Below are 15,432 nucleotides of genomic sequence, written 5' to 3'. Positions count from 1 at the left end.
GAATTCCATATCTATGAAAGCTTCACAAAGTTGTTCATGACATCTTCATAACTTTGTACCTCACCAATAGGCCTTGTCTCGAATCACATAGTAAATCTGAACTCTGACTTTCTCAAATGAGAATACGTAAGCTATGAAATGACATGTCTCATTTCAGGATTGAGGTAAGCATGATGCAATTCATACATAGTGACTCTGAGACAGAAAATGTTAAATGGTTTGTTCTTAACTGTCTCTAGAAGTGCACTGGTCAATTCAGTATCTTCATAAGATACATAAGAAGAACTATAGAGTCTCCAACTCTCAATGCCCCATAACCAGACATTATAGATTCTCCTAACAATCGTACTGAGATCAATAGTCTTTTGATCCTTAGATTGTGAATATACTGTTTTAAGCAAACCATGAAGAGTTTGTTCATGCAAATCTACATTTGTCTCTTCATACGTTGTTAGGTTTATTTATGGACTAAAGACTAAGGTTTATTCATAAAGCTTCAAACAGACAAGAAAGAATGAATGAAAGTTTCAACTCTTTATTGATAATAAGGCAGTTACAAGCAAGAGTTTTCGTGAGACTTTATTAAATCAAATGCATGAAAGTAATACTATAACTCTTCTTGTGGGCATTAGGGCCAATAACGCTGAGCACCTGCGACAATACTACCAATAAGGCTCGCCCTCGACCATTTTTTTTTATGAAATTTAAAATAAAACAAGGCCGACGGCCATGGGATGTAATCTTTCCAAAAAGAAATACGAGACTTCGAATTACATTCCACTTTTGGTGTTTCATTTCAGATTTGTCATCATTTCTAGGCTCCTCTGCGAGTACCCAAGAAACTCGGAGGGCTAACAGGGATAAGACAACCACAACACATTTGCGCGACGCTCTCGCACGACAAACAAGTGACCTGTCTGCGCATCGGATCCGAGTCCCAAGGCAACAGTCAAAACCCAAAATGCGACACATGCACCGAAAGGTGCCACGCTCGCTCGGAACTATGCCTACTCCTAGCCCATCATGATGCACAACACGCACGTCAACATGTAGCGTACATACCAGGAAATAGGCTCAATCGCCACCCAACTCGTCCACCGAGAGGCAGCGAGTCACAAATGGGTTCCAAAGGCTTGCGCCCGTCAGGCGTATCTGGTCTAGCCTGTGCCAACGAAAAACCTTACCAAACGATGTGGTACCAAGGTCCCTCGAGGCCCAAGCCGCGCAAATTGATTACGCCGTCATTCATAAATCGAGAAAATAAGCCACGCATCAATAATCCGCACAAATCGATTACACCGTCATCGGTAAATCGAGAAAAGAAGCCACACATCAACAAACTGTGCATATCGACTACGCTAGTAAGTTGAGAAAATAAGACGTGTATCAACGAAACTGTGAAAATCAATTACGCTAGTAAGTCAAGAAAATAAGATGCGTAAAACAAAAAGACAACTAAAGTCAAAGAAGAATCCAATGAGAAGAAAAGGGTAGCTAATATCCAAAGAAAAGCGAGCTCTAAATAATGGCACGGAAAACCAAAAAGAATAAATAACTCAACCCCTGGTGGAGGAAGACCCGACTCTCTGGTGATGTCCCTTTCTAGGGGACAGTTCGTCGACTGAGCATCCTCGATGCGACGGACGATTTCTTGCGACACATCGTCCAACGAAGGAAACATGCAGGCAAAAAAGGTGAAGGTGACTCCGCGAGACGCGTTCTCCTTCACGGCCGCATCACGAACTCGGATCGCAATCGTGTGCCGGGCCTCACAAGGTGACGTCCCAATCCGCTTCCAAGTCCATCTTCGCTCGGACGGCTTCGTCCTTCTCCTCGGTGACGACCTGCATCTCCGCCCCGCAACAAGTCGCGCTCTCTCTCCACCTGGACATGAGAAATCTCGCGCGACGATAGTCGAGTGTGAACGATCTGCAACGTCTCGGCCCGGAACGTCACGTGAAGCTTCTAGGTCTCACCCAAGAAAATGTCGGCCGACCTCTCTGCCTTCTCCCGAGATGCCTGCTCAGCCACTCGCAACGCCTTCTCGACCTCCAGCTCTACACTCAAGCGAGCTGTCTTTTGGCGAGCCCGCTTCGACTCATCCTCGAGAGCCTCGACCTTTTGCATGGGTTGAACCTTCGCTAACGCAATAGCATGCTCGGCTGCGGTGCCTTCCATGTTGGCCTGCATAGTACGCATCCAACGCAACAAGTCTCGGAGAATCTGATCGCTCCGCTCTTAACATGCGAGCATCTGCAACAATAAGCAACGTGAGTGCGGCCAAGATAAACACGACAGTGTTAAAAAAATAAACACAAGGCATGAAGTTTTACCTTATGGGCGTCGCTGATCCCGTTCTTGAAGAACTTTGTATCGCTCTTTGTCAGAAGATCCTTGAAATCCTTCAAGGAGGAGTCTAAGATCTCCTGGGAGCACTGATCCCTCAGCTCCGTTGCCTGCGCTAGGAGCCGCATCATCTATCGCTTCCGAAACATGAGCACGCTTCCAGCGAGAAGGCGAATGGCGAACGACCGACAATGAGGGCTCCTTGTTCGAAGAGTGCGATGCGCTCCTCTCTCCGCTGAGAGAGGAGCCCGCACAAGTGACTTATCACGATGAGATCCGATCCGAGAGCGATTAGCGGCGAGAGCATCAGCAGAGGGTTGCGCCCTAGTAAACCTCGTACGTGAAGACTCCCGAGCCATAGTAAATGTCACAAGAACATCAAACGGTCAGGACGAAGCAATACACAAAGCACAAACAATGAATACAAACACACAAGACGTCAAGTACCCCCCACGCCATGGAAAGAGGATGGTAGACCCCCCCGCTTCAGACTCAAGGTCCAACAGGATCTCATCGCAAGATGAGGAACATTGAGGCACCTCTTCCACGGGAATGAACCACCCGGTGGTTTCCATCAAGTCGGGAGACTCGAAGAGCGATCCTTGCCTCCTTGAATCAGGAACCGCTGCAATAACGAGTGCTAGCTCGCAGTTTCCCTATCACCGTCATTCGGGAAGTCAGCCATGGGCTAGAAGACTAGCGGCACCGCCCCGAAGGCGAACTCAAAAACCCACACCCAAAGGTATCTATGCTTTGAAGAAACATTGGAGAGGATAGAAAAGCGCTTGCGATGGGTCGATAGATAGAAACCGAGTTTCTCGGGAATTCCGCAAACGGCTACAAGGTTCTGGATGTCATCAGCAATGACGGCCCTTCCCTTTGCTCGATAGATTATCATATGGTACGCGGCGGCCACATGATAGAAGGATGGCGACATCTGAGAAACATGCACCTTTAGCAGAACCAGCAAGTCTTGAATCACCAGCTGGAAGGGTAGTCGTAGCCCTCGCGAAGACTCGCCTCATAAACGGTAGCATACCCCTTTCGCGGACAAGTCGGGAGGTCATCCAGAAGTGGCCACAAGATCGATATTGACTTCATGATATCGAACCATTTTCTCAAGCCCTTGAAGCTAGCAAGCGAAAGTAAGCTCGGAATGTCGACACTCGAGCAATCGATGTGCCACAAACCGTTGATTCCCCGATATGAATGGTCAAAGCTCGCTCCTCCTCTCGGGTTGTCAAAGTAAGCACCACGACCGTCGGACAACATGGATAAGAAGACTCACCTGAGCCCTCGACGTTTGGATTATCGCATCGACACACCTCCGGACCGGCCAGACAGCTTCCCAGATGCTTCCTCGAGCCCGCCTTATTTTCTCCTCGGCGCTCGCCCGAGCAGGTCAAGCTAATTCCCTTGCACGCCCGGCTAGGTTTGCCTTGCGCACATCCATCCATCTCGGCTGGGCTCGCGCGCGCCCGGCCTGGCCAAGCCCATCTCGTGCGCGCCCAGGCCAGCTAGGCCTCTCTTGCGTGGGCCCAACCCTAGCAAGCCATCCACAAACTCGCCCGGCCCCAAGCTGGCCGGGCCTCCATTGCTCTCACCCGGCGCCAAGCCGGCCGGGCCTCTATTGCTCGCCGCGCCCTGGCCGGGGCCACCTAGTCGGCGCCCTAGATCCCCGATACCGACACTCCCACAGACTATGTCGCTCAGCGCTGGCCTTACCGGACGTGACCCTACCCAGATCGCCCGGAGCTCCAACACCGTTGACGATCGTGTAGACGACTCCCTTCGACTAGCGCACCTCATTTCCATCACCGACGTCAGCCTAGATGACACCGCCCGGGCCCGACGAGTGGCCTCCCCTGCTCGCCTCACCCATGCCGCGCACCTCTCCGGCTCCACCAGCACTCAGCCAAACAGATCCCATGGCACGCGCATTTCTCGGTCCGGCCTCGCCCAGACTGTGCAACCTCTCCTCGGTGCTCGCTCCAGTCAGACGTGCCTCGCCTGGATCCTGCAAGATCTCCCCGGCGCTCGTTCCGCCCGGGTCGTGTGGATCCTCCTTAGCACGCATCTCAACCGGCGCTAGTCCACCACGCACCAGGACTCCCCAGGCCAGCACCTCTAGTGCAGCAGCCTCGCTTGTCGTTAGAGACCCGTCCTCGCCGGCCACCCACGCGTCCACCGAAGAAAAATCACCCCCGGCCATGCTATCTCTCCACTCCTAGAAAAATTCAAGCACATCGGCGTAGAAAGTGAATGATCGGCTATTGACATAGGGAATTTGTCCCAAAATCCGTCTGAATGCACCAAAGATTCTCCTAGAAAAGAAGAGAGGTCTTCATCAAAGGACCCACTCGCCGATAGGTGGTTGGAAGGGTCCATCGACACGTGTAATGAGAAAAAAGACAAGCGGAGGACGATTAAAATATTACTAAAAGGAGATAAGTTGTACCTTTTGACGATGAGATGCTCCGACGATCGACGGTGATGGAAGAACCTTGAGTTTATTATATAAGCCACCCCCGATGTAAACTCAGGGGGCTAATGTTACCGGCCCATCCCGGACCGGTGACACGAAGACCCACCAGCCAATGGCCGGCCCGAGCTAGACTCGGCCATTGGCCGGCCCAAGACCCAGCCTTGGCCATTAGCTGGCCCGAGCACCAATCGGCCAATGACCGAGCAGAAGTTACATCGGCCAATTCCCAAGCCCGCACAAGTGACTTCTCACAATGAGATCCGATCCGAGAGCAACTGGCGGCGAGAGGATAGGAGAGGGTTCCGCCCTAGGCAACCTCGCGCGTGAAGACTCCCGAGCCATAGTACATGTCACAAGAAACATCAAACGGTCAGGACGAAGCAATACGCAAAGCATAAACAACGAATACAAACATACAAGACCTCAAGTATCCCCCACGCCATGGGAAAAGGATGGTAGACCCCCCCGCTTCAAACTCAAGGTCCAACGGGATCTCATCGCGAGATGAGGAACATTGAGGCACCTCTTCCACGGGAACGAACCACCCGGTGGTTTCCATCAAGTCGGGAGACTCGAAGAGCGATCCTTGCCTCCTTGAATCAGGAACCGCTGCGATAATGAGCGCTAGCTCGTAGTTTCCCTATCACCGTCATCCGGGAAGTCAGCCACGGGCTCGAAGACAAGCGGCACCGCCTCGAAGGCGGACTCAAAAACCCACACCCAAAGGTATCTATGCTTTGAAGAAACATTGGAGAGGATAGAAAAGCGCTTGCGATGGGTCGATAGATAGAAATCGAGTTTCTGGGGGATTCCGCGAACGGCTACAAGGTTCTGGATGTCATCAGCAGTGACGGCCCTTCCCTTTGCTCGATAGAGTATCATATGGCGCACGGCGGCTACACGATAGAAGGATGGCGACATCTGAGAAACGTACACCTTTAGCAAAACCAGCAAGTCCTGAATCACCAACTGGAAGGGTAGTCGTAGCCCTCGCGAAGACTCGCCTCGTAAATGGTAGCGTGCCCCTTTCTCTCGAATTTTTCAGTTTTATCACACAAACACATCCCATAAATAAATAAAATGGACAATATTACTAGAGGGATATTTTTATCCCACATTCTACCTATAAAAAGAGAGATGATATTACTATTTGTCTCAAGCAAACTTGAATTTATGTCATTCTTATATTCAAACATAATACACACACATATACATATATAATTCGAATGATTCCCTTAGATTAATTTTTTACTTTTAACTTTAATATATATTTAAAAAGGATCGAGCAGTCCATGAAGTTTCATACATATTCCTTAGGGTCAAGCGGCTATATAGCCCAATAGAACTTAAGCTTTTGCAAAATAGCCATAGTTTGCCATATAAGCAAACTAGCCCGAGTAAGATTAATCTAGGCTGAATTAAATTTAATCACAAAGAACTATAAAGACAGAATGTAAGCTTTATGAAGGCTGGATTAAAATTAATCGAGGCAGGATTATAAGTCATAGTACTCTCAATTGACTATTTTGCTATACTTAATGAAACTATGGCTATTTTGCAAAAGTCATAGTTTGAATTGGCTACTTCATACTATTTTTCCTATTCCTTATGGCCACACAATTAAAGTACAATAATATCTAAGCTACAAGTAAAATTTTTTAAATTTCCATTATAGTTTATAGTCGAATGCATTATGTTAGTTGAAAATTTATATTTGATGACCATTTTTGTTTAATACTAAAGGATTTTTTTTTTAAATCTTTTTTTGTATATAAGATACACCAAATATTAGTGGTGGGATGCACGAAAATGATAATCCATGCACCAAATATTAGTGGTGGGTGGCATGAAAAAGATATATACAAGTGGCGAGTATAACAAGATTATTAAATAAACAGATTGACTAACACATAAAAATATAAAAATTGAAAATATAAACTGTAAATTGGAAAGTGGTGGGTGCCAATTGATGTTCCATAGAGATTAATAAATTTTTCAAATTGACATTTATATTGTAAAGAATGATGTATCAAGGTTTTATCATGAGTTTGTTCGAAGTCAGTTTATCTCTCCCCAGTTGTCCTTAGAATATAAAGTCAACGAAAATGCATAGAGTAAGACAACAAAAGAGTTGACTATTTATATGCAAAAGAAAAAAAAAGTATCATACAGTCTTTAATTCTATACTGTTGTTGCTCAAAACCAAAATAATTTAAGGGTTATATAGGTATATAGCCACACTGTTATAAGATTTTTAGTTTTAGCCAACCTTCTGTTAATTTCCTGTTAATAGCAACAGCAATCTATTTACGACATGTTAAAAGACGTGAATGATCTCAAGTAACTCTAGTCAAATTCCCGCTCATTATTTTCAGTCCATTAATTCAAATAGAAAACAAAATATTCGACCATAACTACTCGCACAAATTGAGGGAGCATTTAAAACCTCATTAATACAGATATCTATATTCTTTCTTTATCTCTACACAACCGATAAAAACAAAATCAACGCTCTGCAACCTCGGCCGACGCTCCACCCTCTGCAACATCGGCTCCGACACTCGCCCATCCTCTGCAACATCGGCCGACGTTCGTCTACGGTGACGGAAAACGGGATGTGCCTATCGGATTGGATTGGTGGAGGGATTATAGGATTTCTTGTATTATGATGAAAATCCTTCATTTTTTTCTCTTCTTCTTCTTCTTCTTCTTCTTTTTCATCAGAATTGCTGGTGGTTTTGAGTGTATGAGATTTGTTTCAGTGATTGTGAATTTACTGAGATTTTGGGTCTGGTGAATTCTTATCCACTATTGTAAATACGACGTTGATTCACAGTTAATACCAATTGTTTACTCGTAATGCATTGTAAATACAAAGATGATTTACAGTATATTCGTGTAAATAAACTGAAAAAAATTATGGAAATATTTTGGACGTTCTAAAATTATGAAAACATATAATATCAATAAATAAAGAATATATTGACAGATTTTATCCATAATGAATTTCCACGAAAATAGAAACTAATTAGCTAAAATCAACACTGAAAATTTCTAAATACACGTTAACAATCTTTCCAAATCGGTTAGATTCAAAATTTAAAAAAAAAACTGCCTAATTCAATTAGCGGGCGTAATAAATAAGGGCAAATGTGTAAAACTAATTCAATTAATAAGATGTCACGTAAGCAAGATGGCTATTTACGGGAAATTAACAAAAGGTTGACTAAAATCAAATTGCTAGTTTTAAAGATGACTACGTAACCTATTAATAATTTAATTATACTCGCATAATAGTTCAAAAACCAATTTTGAAAAGAAAAAAAATCAGAAGCATTTAAGGCCATGTTTGGTACATAACTCAAAAAGTGTTTTTCACTTTTTGAGTGAAAAAAATAGGAAAAAAAAATGGGAAAGTAGTGTTTGGTTAAAATTTTCGGGAAAACTTTTTAAAAATTTTTGGAATTGTTTTGAAAACGGGTAAAGGAAATTGAAAACAGGGTAAAGGTGTTTTCCGAATTTTTTTTCGCTTTTCTCGCGTGTAGTCACGGGCCTGTCTCTGTCCTCTGTCATTGTCGAGCAACACATAAAAAAAAAGAAACGCAGAAGAGAGAGAGAGAGCGAGAACGAGAGAGCAGATCTGAGGATTGTTGGAGTAGGAGAGGACGAGAGTGTGTGGGTTCGCGTTCTCCAGTGGAGTAGAAGAGCGTTAGCGTCAATCGAGACGCGATTGCGATCTCGCTGTCTTTCTTCGACGACGGAGGGATTAGGTCTCCGCCGCGACGGTCCGACGGAGACTCTGAAGCAGTTGGCGGCGAAGATCGAGAGGAGGCGGCGGAGGAAGAAGATTGACGAGGGCGTTGTGGTCTACGTTCCGGAGTCTAAGAAGTATCTCGATACAGCTACTCTTCCCTTGACTCTCACCTTCGTAGGCATCGCCATCGGCGCCAAGATTCTCTGGGAGGTAAACCCTTTTTTTTTTATGACGCTCACAACCTGTTTGATGAATTGCCTGAACGAGCTTTACTTTCTTTCTGTTTTTATTTTCTGGGGTTCACGGAGATGAAGTGTTGGATGGGTTTTGATAATGGCGTTTAGTTTGAAAAATGCAAAAGTTGCGTTAGTGTAAACGCGAATTTGTTCGAGAGTTGGTACTTGTTAATTGCTTTCAGTTGTGTTTCTTTAAATGACAATGCCAATTGGGTTACATTTTGGGTGGTTCTGATGATGGCGTTGATACGAAGATGCAATGGATTTGATTCTTCTAGAATTGTTATCCAGCCATGCTTATAGTTACTTTCATGATTATACATCCATACTAAAACATTTCTAATATTAAAGGAACACACTGCTGATATTTGGTTTGTAGGTTTTTTTTGTTTTTTTTTTTGTATGATTATCTAGTGTCGTTATTGATGATATGTTTTTTTGTACTATTTGGTTATTTATTTATATACAGGAAGATGTGAAGGATTGGACGATCGATGTGATCACAGACTTGCGCGTTCTTTTCATTTCACTCCCGGACGACGCGGTGTTACCGTTTGTGCAAGGCTTAAATTATGATTAAGTTTTATTTGCGTTTACTTTTACTTCGGATTGAGTTTTATTTACGTTGAGTTTTATTTCGGATTGAGTTTTATTTACGTTGAGTTTTATTTCGGATTGAGTTTTATTTTATTATGTGGAATGTGTTTTATGTGGATTGAGTTTTATGTGGATTGAGTTTTATTTGGATTGAGTTTTAGTTGGATTGAGTTTGAGTGTTTTTTGCTTTTAGTTTTATTGGAGAAAATTTGATGTTCAAACAATGCACATTCCCAGTTTAAAGATCTTATTGCTCAAGCTATGTGGGATGATTACGAAGAATGATTTCATATTTATGATGACAAAAAAAATTTGTATTTAATCTAAACAATAATGTCATATTTATATTTTGTGTAGTTAAACTTATGTTTAAAAAAAATTTTGAGTTAAGAAATTGTTTTCATGTATCAAACAGTTTTCACTTTTCATTTTTTCAAAAAAAAAAAAGTGAAAAGTGTTCCAAACAGTTTTTCCAGTTTTTTCAATTTCTCAAAAACAAAAATGAAAACTGTACCAAACAGCTTTTTGAAAACAACTACAAAACAGTTTTTCAATACAACTACAAAAATTAGAAAACAGAAAACAAAAAACAGTTTGAGTTAACTACCAAACACTACCTAAAATTTTACTATTTCAGCGTGTAAAAGGTCTTTTCTTATCTTCTCTCTCTCTCTCTCTCTCTCTCTCTCTCTCTCTCTCTCTTAGTTTTTTATTGGGAAATTGCCCTATCTACTACCAAAACAATAACTTTTTCCAATTTCCCACCAAAACCATAATTTGGCCAAAAATGCCACTAACTCAAATGTACAACTACTTTTTTACCCTCTCCTTAAATTTTTGTTACAACCCACACCAACTCTCCCTCATATCTCATCTCACTCCTCATTTTCGCTCATTCCCGCTCATATCTCTCCCTCGTTTTCTCCTCAAAATTCTCTATCTCCTCAAACGGTCACTCACCTATTCTCTTCCTAAAACCGTCCACTTCTCCTCATTTCCCGTCTAACCATCATCATTCCCACTTCTCCTCTGTCGCGTTCTCTCTTCCTCTTTCTCATCCTCGCGCTCTCTCTCATTCTCGCGTTCTCCCTCTGTCGCGATCTCGCTCTCTCACCCAACCCCCAAATCCTAACCCTAAACTGTCCCGGAAATGGACGACGATAACGACTTTCAATCACCCAAACAACCCAGGAAAAAACAAAATGAAGTTGTTAGACGGAGTCCCCGGACAAAGATGAAGGCGCCAGAGGAGTCGCCGTCTTCACCCAAACCGTCCCGAAAAGAAAAACAACAACTTCACCCAAACCGGTGAAGAGTTCGGCGAAGAAACCTCGGCTTGGGAAGGGGAAGCCCATGCATGTCACGTCTGACGCCGAGGAAGAAGAGCAACCCCTCAATTCCGCCAATATTCAGGTTAGTTTGGGGGTTTTCGGTTGATTTGTTGTTGATTGATGGGACCTTGATTGATTTGGGGATAGACTTGATTTATTTTCGGTTTAGTTTTGGTTAACTAGTTTTGGGTTATCTCGGTTTGCGTTGGGCTATCTCGGTTTTGTTATGGTTTGATTGAATATTGTTGTTGTTGAATGAATATTGTTGTTGTTGAACTAATTGTTGACATTGATGTCAACTGTTGATGTCAATTGTTGACATCTATACGTCAACAAATGGTATGAATATAGATGTCAACAATTGCCATCAACAGTTGACATCAATGTCAACAAATGGATGTTTGTTGACTTTGATGTCAACAGTTGATGGCAATTGTTGATATCTATATGTCAACAACTGGTATCAATTGTTGACGTATAGATGTCAACAATTGCCATCAATAGTTGACATCAATGTCAACAAACATCCAGTTGTTGACATCTACCATCTTAGTGTTTGAAGGTTGTGTTTTGATTTTCTCATTCTTTTTTGTAATGGTTTTCAGGGATGGGAGAGGTTTGTCCCCGAAGGGGAAATAGTGGACCATAATTTCAGTTTTTATGGTTCACTAGATAAATTTGAAGAAGCCGCTGACATGACAGCGGAGGAGACGGCTCTTTTTCAAGAGTCTTGCTTCGGCCAGTTTCTGAAGCTTCCAAAGATCAACAGGTCGTCCAAGATAGTCTATCTATAAAGTAAAAGACTAATGCCATGTGACGTGCAAACAAACACATAAGAATGCAGAATGAATGCTAGATGCAGCTAGATTCTAATACTAGAGCATGACTGACGCGTGGCCACACTCTATCTACATACTTGCCGCTTTACCAGATCGTACATCCTCTCCTGCTACGATCTCCAAACGACAAGAAACCAGCCTCAGACCTTGAGCAGCGATCTTACGGCGGCTTGGGTAATTTAAAATTGTATGGGATCCACTAGTGGTACCATCTTCGTCTGACGTCGGCGCATGTGTGCCGTCTTGGCACGACAATGAGTTCACTCGAGGCGGCTGCTCATTGTTGAATGGGTTCACTCTAGGCGACTGCCCATTACCATCGGGTTCGCTCGTGGCGACTGCCCGTTATCATTGGGTTCGCTCGAGGCGACTGCCCATTACCATCGGGATCGCCCGTGGCGTCTTCCCGTATTGTTGGGTTCTTCCCAGTTTTGAGTACTCAGCGCCATACAGACCACTTTGATCTGCCACAAACACAAGTCTTTGACTTGTGGGTACCACCGACAACAGTTAATTAAAATTTGGGTACCCTGCAGCTAGCAGCGTACACGCTAAACTTATATACGGAAGAGCGTAACGGGATAAACCCCGAAAGAAATTATTGTTTCCCTTTGAAGCTCGTTAAGTGTTTTAAGTTGAAAGCTCGAAATGTGACTTCCGAACTCTCTACTCTCGATCGAATTTGAGAGTCTATCGCTCTTCCGTCCTCTCGATTCTAACCTACTTCCTAGAGTTAGAAGAGAGTCTAACTATACACAGAGCAAACGTGGCTGGTTCAAGTTAGCGTTTGAACCTAATGGGCGTACCCGAACTAAGTTTTCAAGCAAGAGTGGCCGAAGCCTTAACTTTCGAGTTTATTCATTTTAGGATTTTACCTACTCTTGTTTACTAGCAAGCAAATGCACAAACAAACAGGGTTATACCCTTGGTAAGTAGTTGACTTATGTCTCCTCACTTACCCGGAATTGTTCGACAGAAAGCTTGACGATTCCCGAAGATGTCTTGCTTCACACGTTCTTCGAGGCACTTGGCACTTGTCGAAACGTCGGAAGAACTAGCATCCGAAGTTGAACATCCGTTAGTTATTGGATTCGAGTTTACTTAAAGAGGATATGGTTCGTTGTCGGGATTAGAGTTGGTTCGGAATTCGAGAATTTAATTTATTATTCCTCGGTTTTCCGGAAGTTAAAACTTATTCAAGACTCGCGTACTCTCGTATCGAGAATGATACGAAATAAAGTTCAACGAGTAATCATGAGTCTTAAATAAATTAAATAATCCGAAATTAAAATAACCGAGAATTCCAAACGAATAATAAATTAAACTCACAAACGTTATTAAATAAATAATCATAAATTATTTATTTAAATACTGAAAATACATATCATAAAACAAACTAAGAGTATTTAAACGCTATAAGCGATTTAAAACTCACGAGTTAATCGAGCTTTATTTCGATAACTCCTTTATCCTGATATCTTCAAAAACCGGCCTTGTCGTTTTCGACTCGTCAGGTTCCCGCTCGTCCGTCAAGATCTGTAATTCAAACCCGGAATCCCATAACGAGTTAACATCTTAATTCCAACTCTAATAAACTTCCAAAATCCAAATCCCGTTTTCATAACTTACAACCCGAACCCAAAACCAATTCAAGCGAACTCAACCCGAATCCAACTAACCGAAAACGTCCTAACACAACAACGATCACAAACATATCAAACCGAGGCTCATAAATCAATCCACAAAACAGTCTCAACACCTCACATGACCAAATATAGCTCACGGCCAAAACACACAACCAAACTAAACAATTTCAAAACCTCAAAACAAACCCACGGTCAAGCAACTACTCAACCCAAGGTATATAGGTTCTCAGATTTATCCTAACAGCCTCAGATAACAACAATTCATCGCAAATCTGAAAACAAACCTTAAAGATTTACACGGCCAAGAGCAATCCCAATGAAAATTCGTCCAAAAATTCAACAAAATTCCAAACAGCCATTATCAACCAAAACTCAAGCTTTAAACAGGTTTAGAACGTCTCAGAATCATCACATAACTCGCAGAAATCAAAAGCCCCAAACAAAACCTAGTTTATCACATTTTCGACCAAATTTCATACCAAACCCAAGAAAATTCATAACAATGCTCAAATCCGAGTTAGGAACATCTTTAATCAAGTCCCACAACCAATTAAAACCCATCAATTCCACTGATTTTGACTCGGATTCAAAACCCCCAATTTCACAAGCTATGAACCCTAGCTTTGAATCCAAACCAAGGAGAAGAAATCCTCACCTTAATCAGCGAAATCCCTTGCCTCCACTGCTTCCTCGTCCTCTTCCCGGTGATTTCCTCTTGCTCCGACGTCCCGGTGGTTCACGGCGAGCTCGCGGCGGAGTGCTTCCTCGGCGTGGACGCGCGGCGACGTGGCTCGATGGCTTGATGGCGCGCAAAGAAGAAAGGAAGGAGAAGAGTGAGAGAGGATGGCGGTGATGATGAGGCTTGGTGACGGTGAAGATGGAGCTCGGTGTTGTTTTTTTTTTCCTTTTCCTGGTTCTTTTGGCCGAGTGATGTGAGGAAGAAGAGGGAGAGAAGAGAGATGGAGACCGAGAATGAGAGAAAGAAAGAGAGTGATGATGGGTGAGGTGGCCGAGAAAGAGAGAGGGAGAGTGGAATCAGTGGCTACGTGGCATTCTCACGTTACGCCACGCGGTACAAGCGGTGCACTCAAACTTTGACACGATTCTCTTAAAACGACCCCCTTTTTCCTCTTTTTCTTTCAATCTCGTCCTTCAAAATGTTGCACATAAGTCCTTTTAAAATAAAATCTCTCAATCATGTCCTTAATTAATTAAAAATAATCTTGAAAAATAACCGAAAAAATTAATATGATTTCTCGTTATTTTGAATATACTTAAGGGATCTCGGAATTTATTTTTTTTACTCTCGAGATTTTTAAATCTCCAAGTATGTTTCGAATAATAATATTGAATTACTCGAATATTCCCATTCCGAAATTCCATTGACCTTAAATATTTTCATTTTCCAAGATATTTAAAATTTAAGGGTGTCTCATATGCAACAAGAATTTGAAATAAAACTCGTCCATTTTATTCAAATTCACAAGTCGAGCGTTTACAAAAGTTTATACATTACAGATTGTTCACGAGCGTCTTCAACAACGGGACATACAAGACTCGTGGCGTCTTAACCTCGCAGCTCAAAGAGATCAAGGGTTGGCAAAATCCGACAGAGCGGGTGAAGCTCTTGCTTCTCCATTTTCTCATCAACGTTCTTCTCGCTACCGCACCGCATACCAACATCCCAGACTGGGCGTACGTGAGGTTGGTAGAAGACCTAGACCAATTTAACTCCTATTCGTGGGGTAACGTGGTCTGGAAGTTCTTCTTGAAATGTGCCAGGCAGTACATAAAAACGTCTCCTTGAAGTCAGCCTCTAAGGGAAAGATCAACTTCCCTTCATTTTTGTATCCATTACAGATATGGGCGTTTGAAACAATGCCAGTGCTCACGTCTCTCTCGTATTGCGAGAAAGTTTCAGAGACGGCATCTCCACTGATGCGTCGGTGGAAATCGGTGACACATGTTGTTGACAACAAATTCCAACACATCAATTTCCAATCCGAGGATTTGGAATTCAAACCCCTGGGCGACGAGGAGTACATCGTGAGAAAGAACACGACGACCAAGCCACTGCCGAGGGTACTAATTTCTCATCTTTTTTGATCAATTTCATATGATATTTGTCAACAATATACGTCAACAGTTGATATCTGTGTCTGCTATCAATGTCAACAATAGACGTCTATTGTAGACAT

The 15,432-nt window shown here is 42.9% G+C and overlaps 1 protein-coding gene and 1 long non-coding RNA gene across 2 annotated transcripts; one reads left to right on the top strand and one right to left on the bottom strand.

The window, feature by feature from the left end:
- Positions 1-5,742: 5,742 nt before the first annotated feature.
- On the top strand, positions 5,743-9,401 carry LOC149394381 (uncharacterized). The gene is made up of 5 exons (XM_089618326.1): positions 5,743-5,838; positions 7,125-7,171; positions 7,291-7,431; positions 8,339-8,795; positions 9,291-9,401. The coding sequence occupies exons 1-5, from the start codon at positions 5,743-5,745 to the stop codon at positions 9,399-9,401; spliced, it is 852 nt and encodes a 283-aa protein (XP_089474452.1).
- A 3,098-nt stretch (positions 9,402-12,499) lies between these two features.
- LOC149394380 (uncharacterized) lies at positions 12,500-14,162 on the bottom strand. The gene is made up of 3 exons (XR_016299712.1): positions 13,890-14,162; positions 13,024-13,124; positions 12,500-12,642 (listed from the first exon to the last, which is right to left on the bottom strand). It is a non-coding gene; the product is annotated as an uncharacterized LOC149394380 (long non-coding RNA).
- Between the last annotated feature and the right edge of the window lie 1,270 nt (positions 14,163-15,432).

Source organism: Urtica dioica, chromosome 6 (genome assembly GCF_054948205.1).
Source record: "Urtica dioica subsp. dioica isolate 48M chromosome 6, U.dioica_male_clone48M_v1_H2, whole genome shotgun sequence".
In the NCBI taxonomy this organism is placed as follows: Eukaryota; Viridiplantae; Streptophyta; class Magnoliopsida; order Rosales; family Urticaceae; genus Urtica; species Urtica dioica.
Note: the sequence above shows the minus strand (reverse complement) of the source record. Positions and strands in the feature narration are given on the sequence as shown.

Coding starts and splice junctions, on each gene's coding strand:
- LOC149394381 (XM_089618326.1), top strand. CDS start 5,743: ATGGCGACATCTGAGAAACGTACACCTTTAGCAAAACCAGCAAGTCCT. Junction 7,172..7,290: donor AAAGACGTGAATGATCTCAA/GTAACTCTAGTC, acceptor TCATTAATACAG/ATATCTATATTCTTTCTTTA. Junction 7,432..8,338: donor TCGGCCGACGTTCGTCTACG/GTGACGGAAAAC, acceptor AACAGGGTAAAG/GTGTTTTCCGAATTTTTTTT.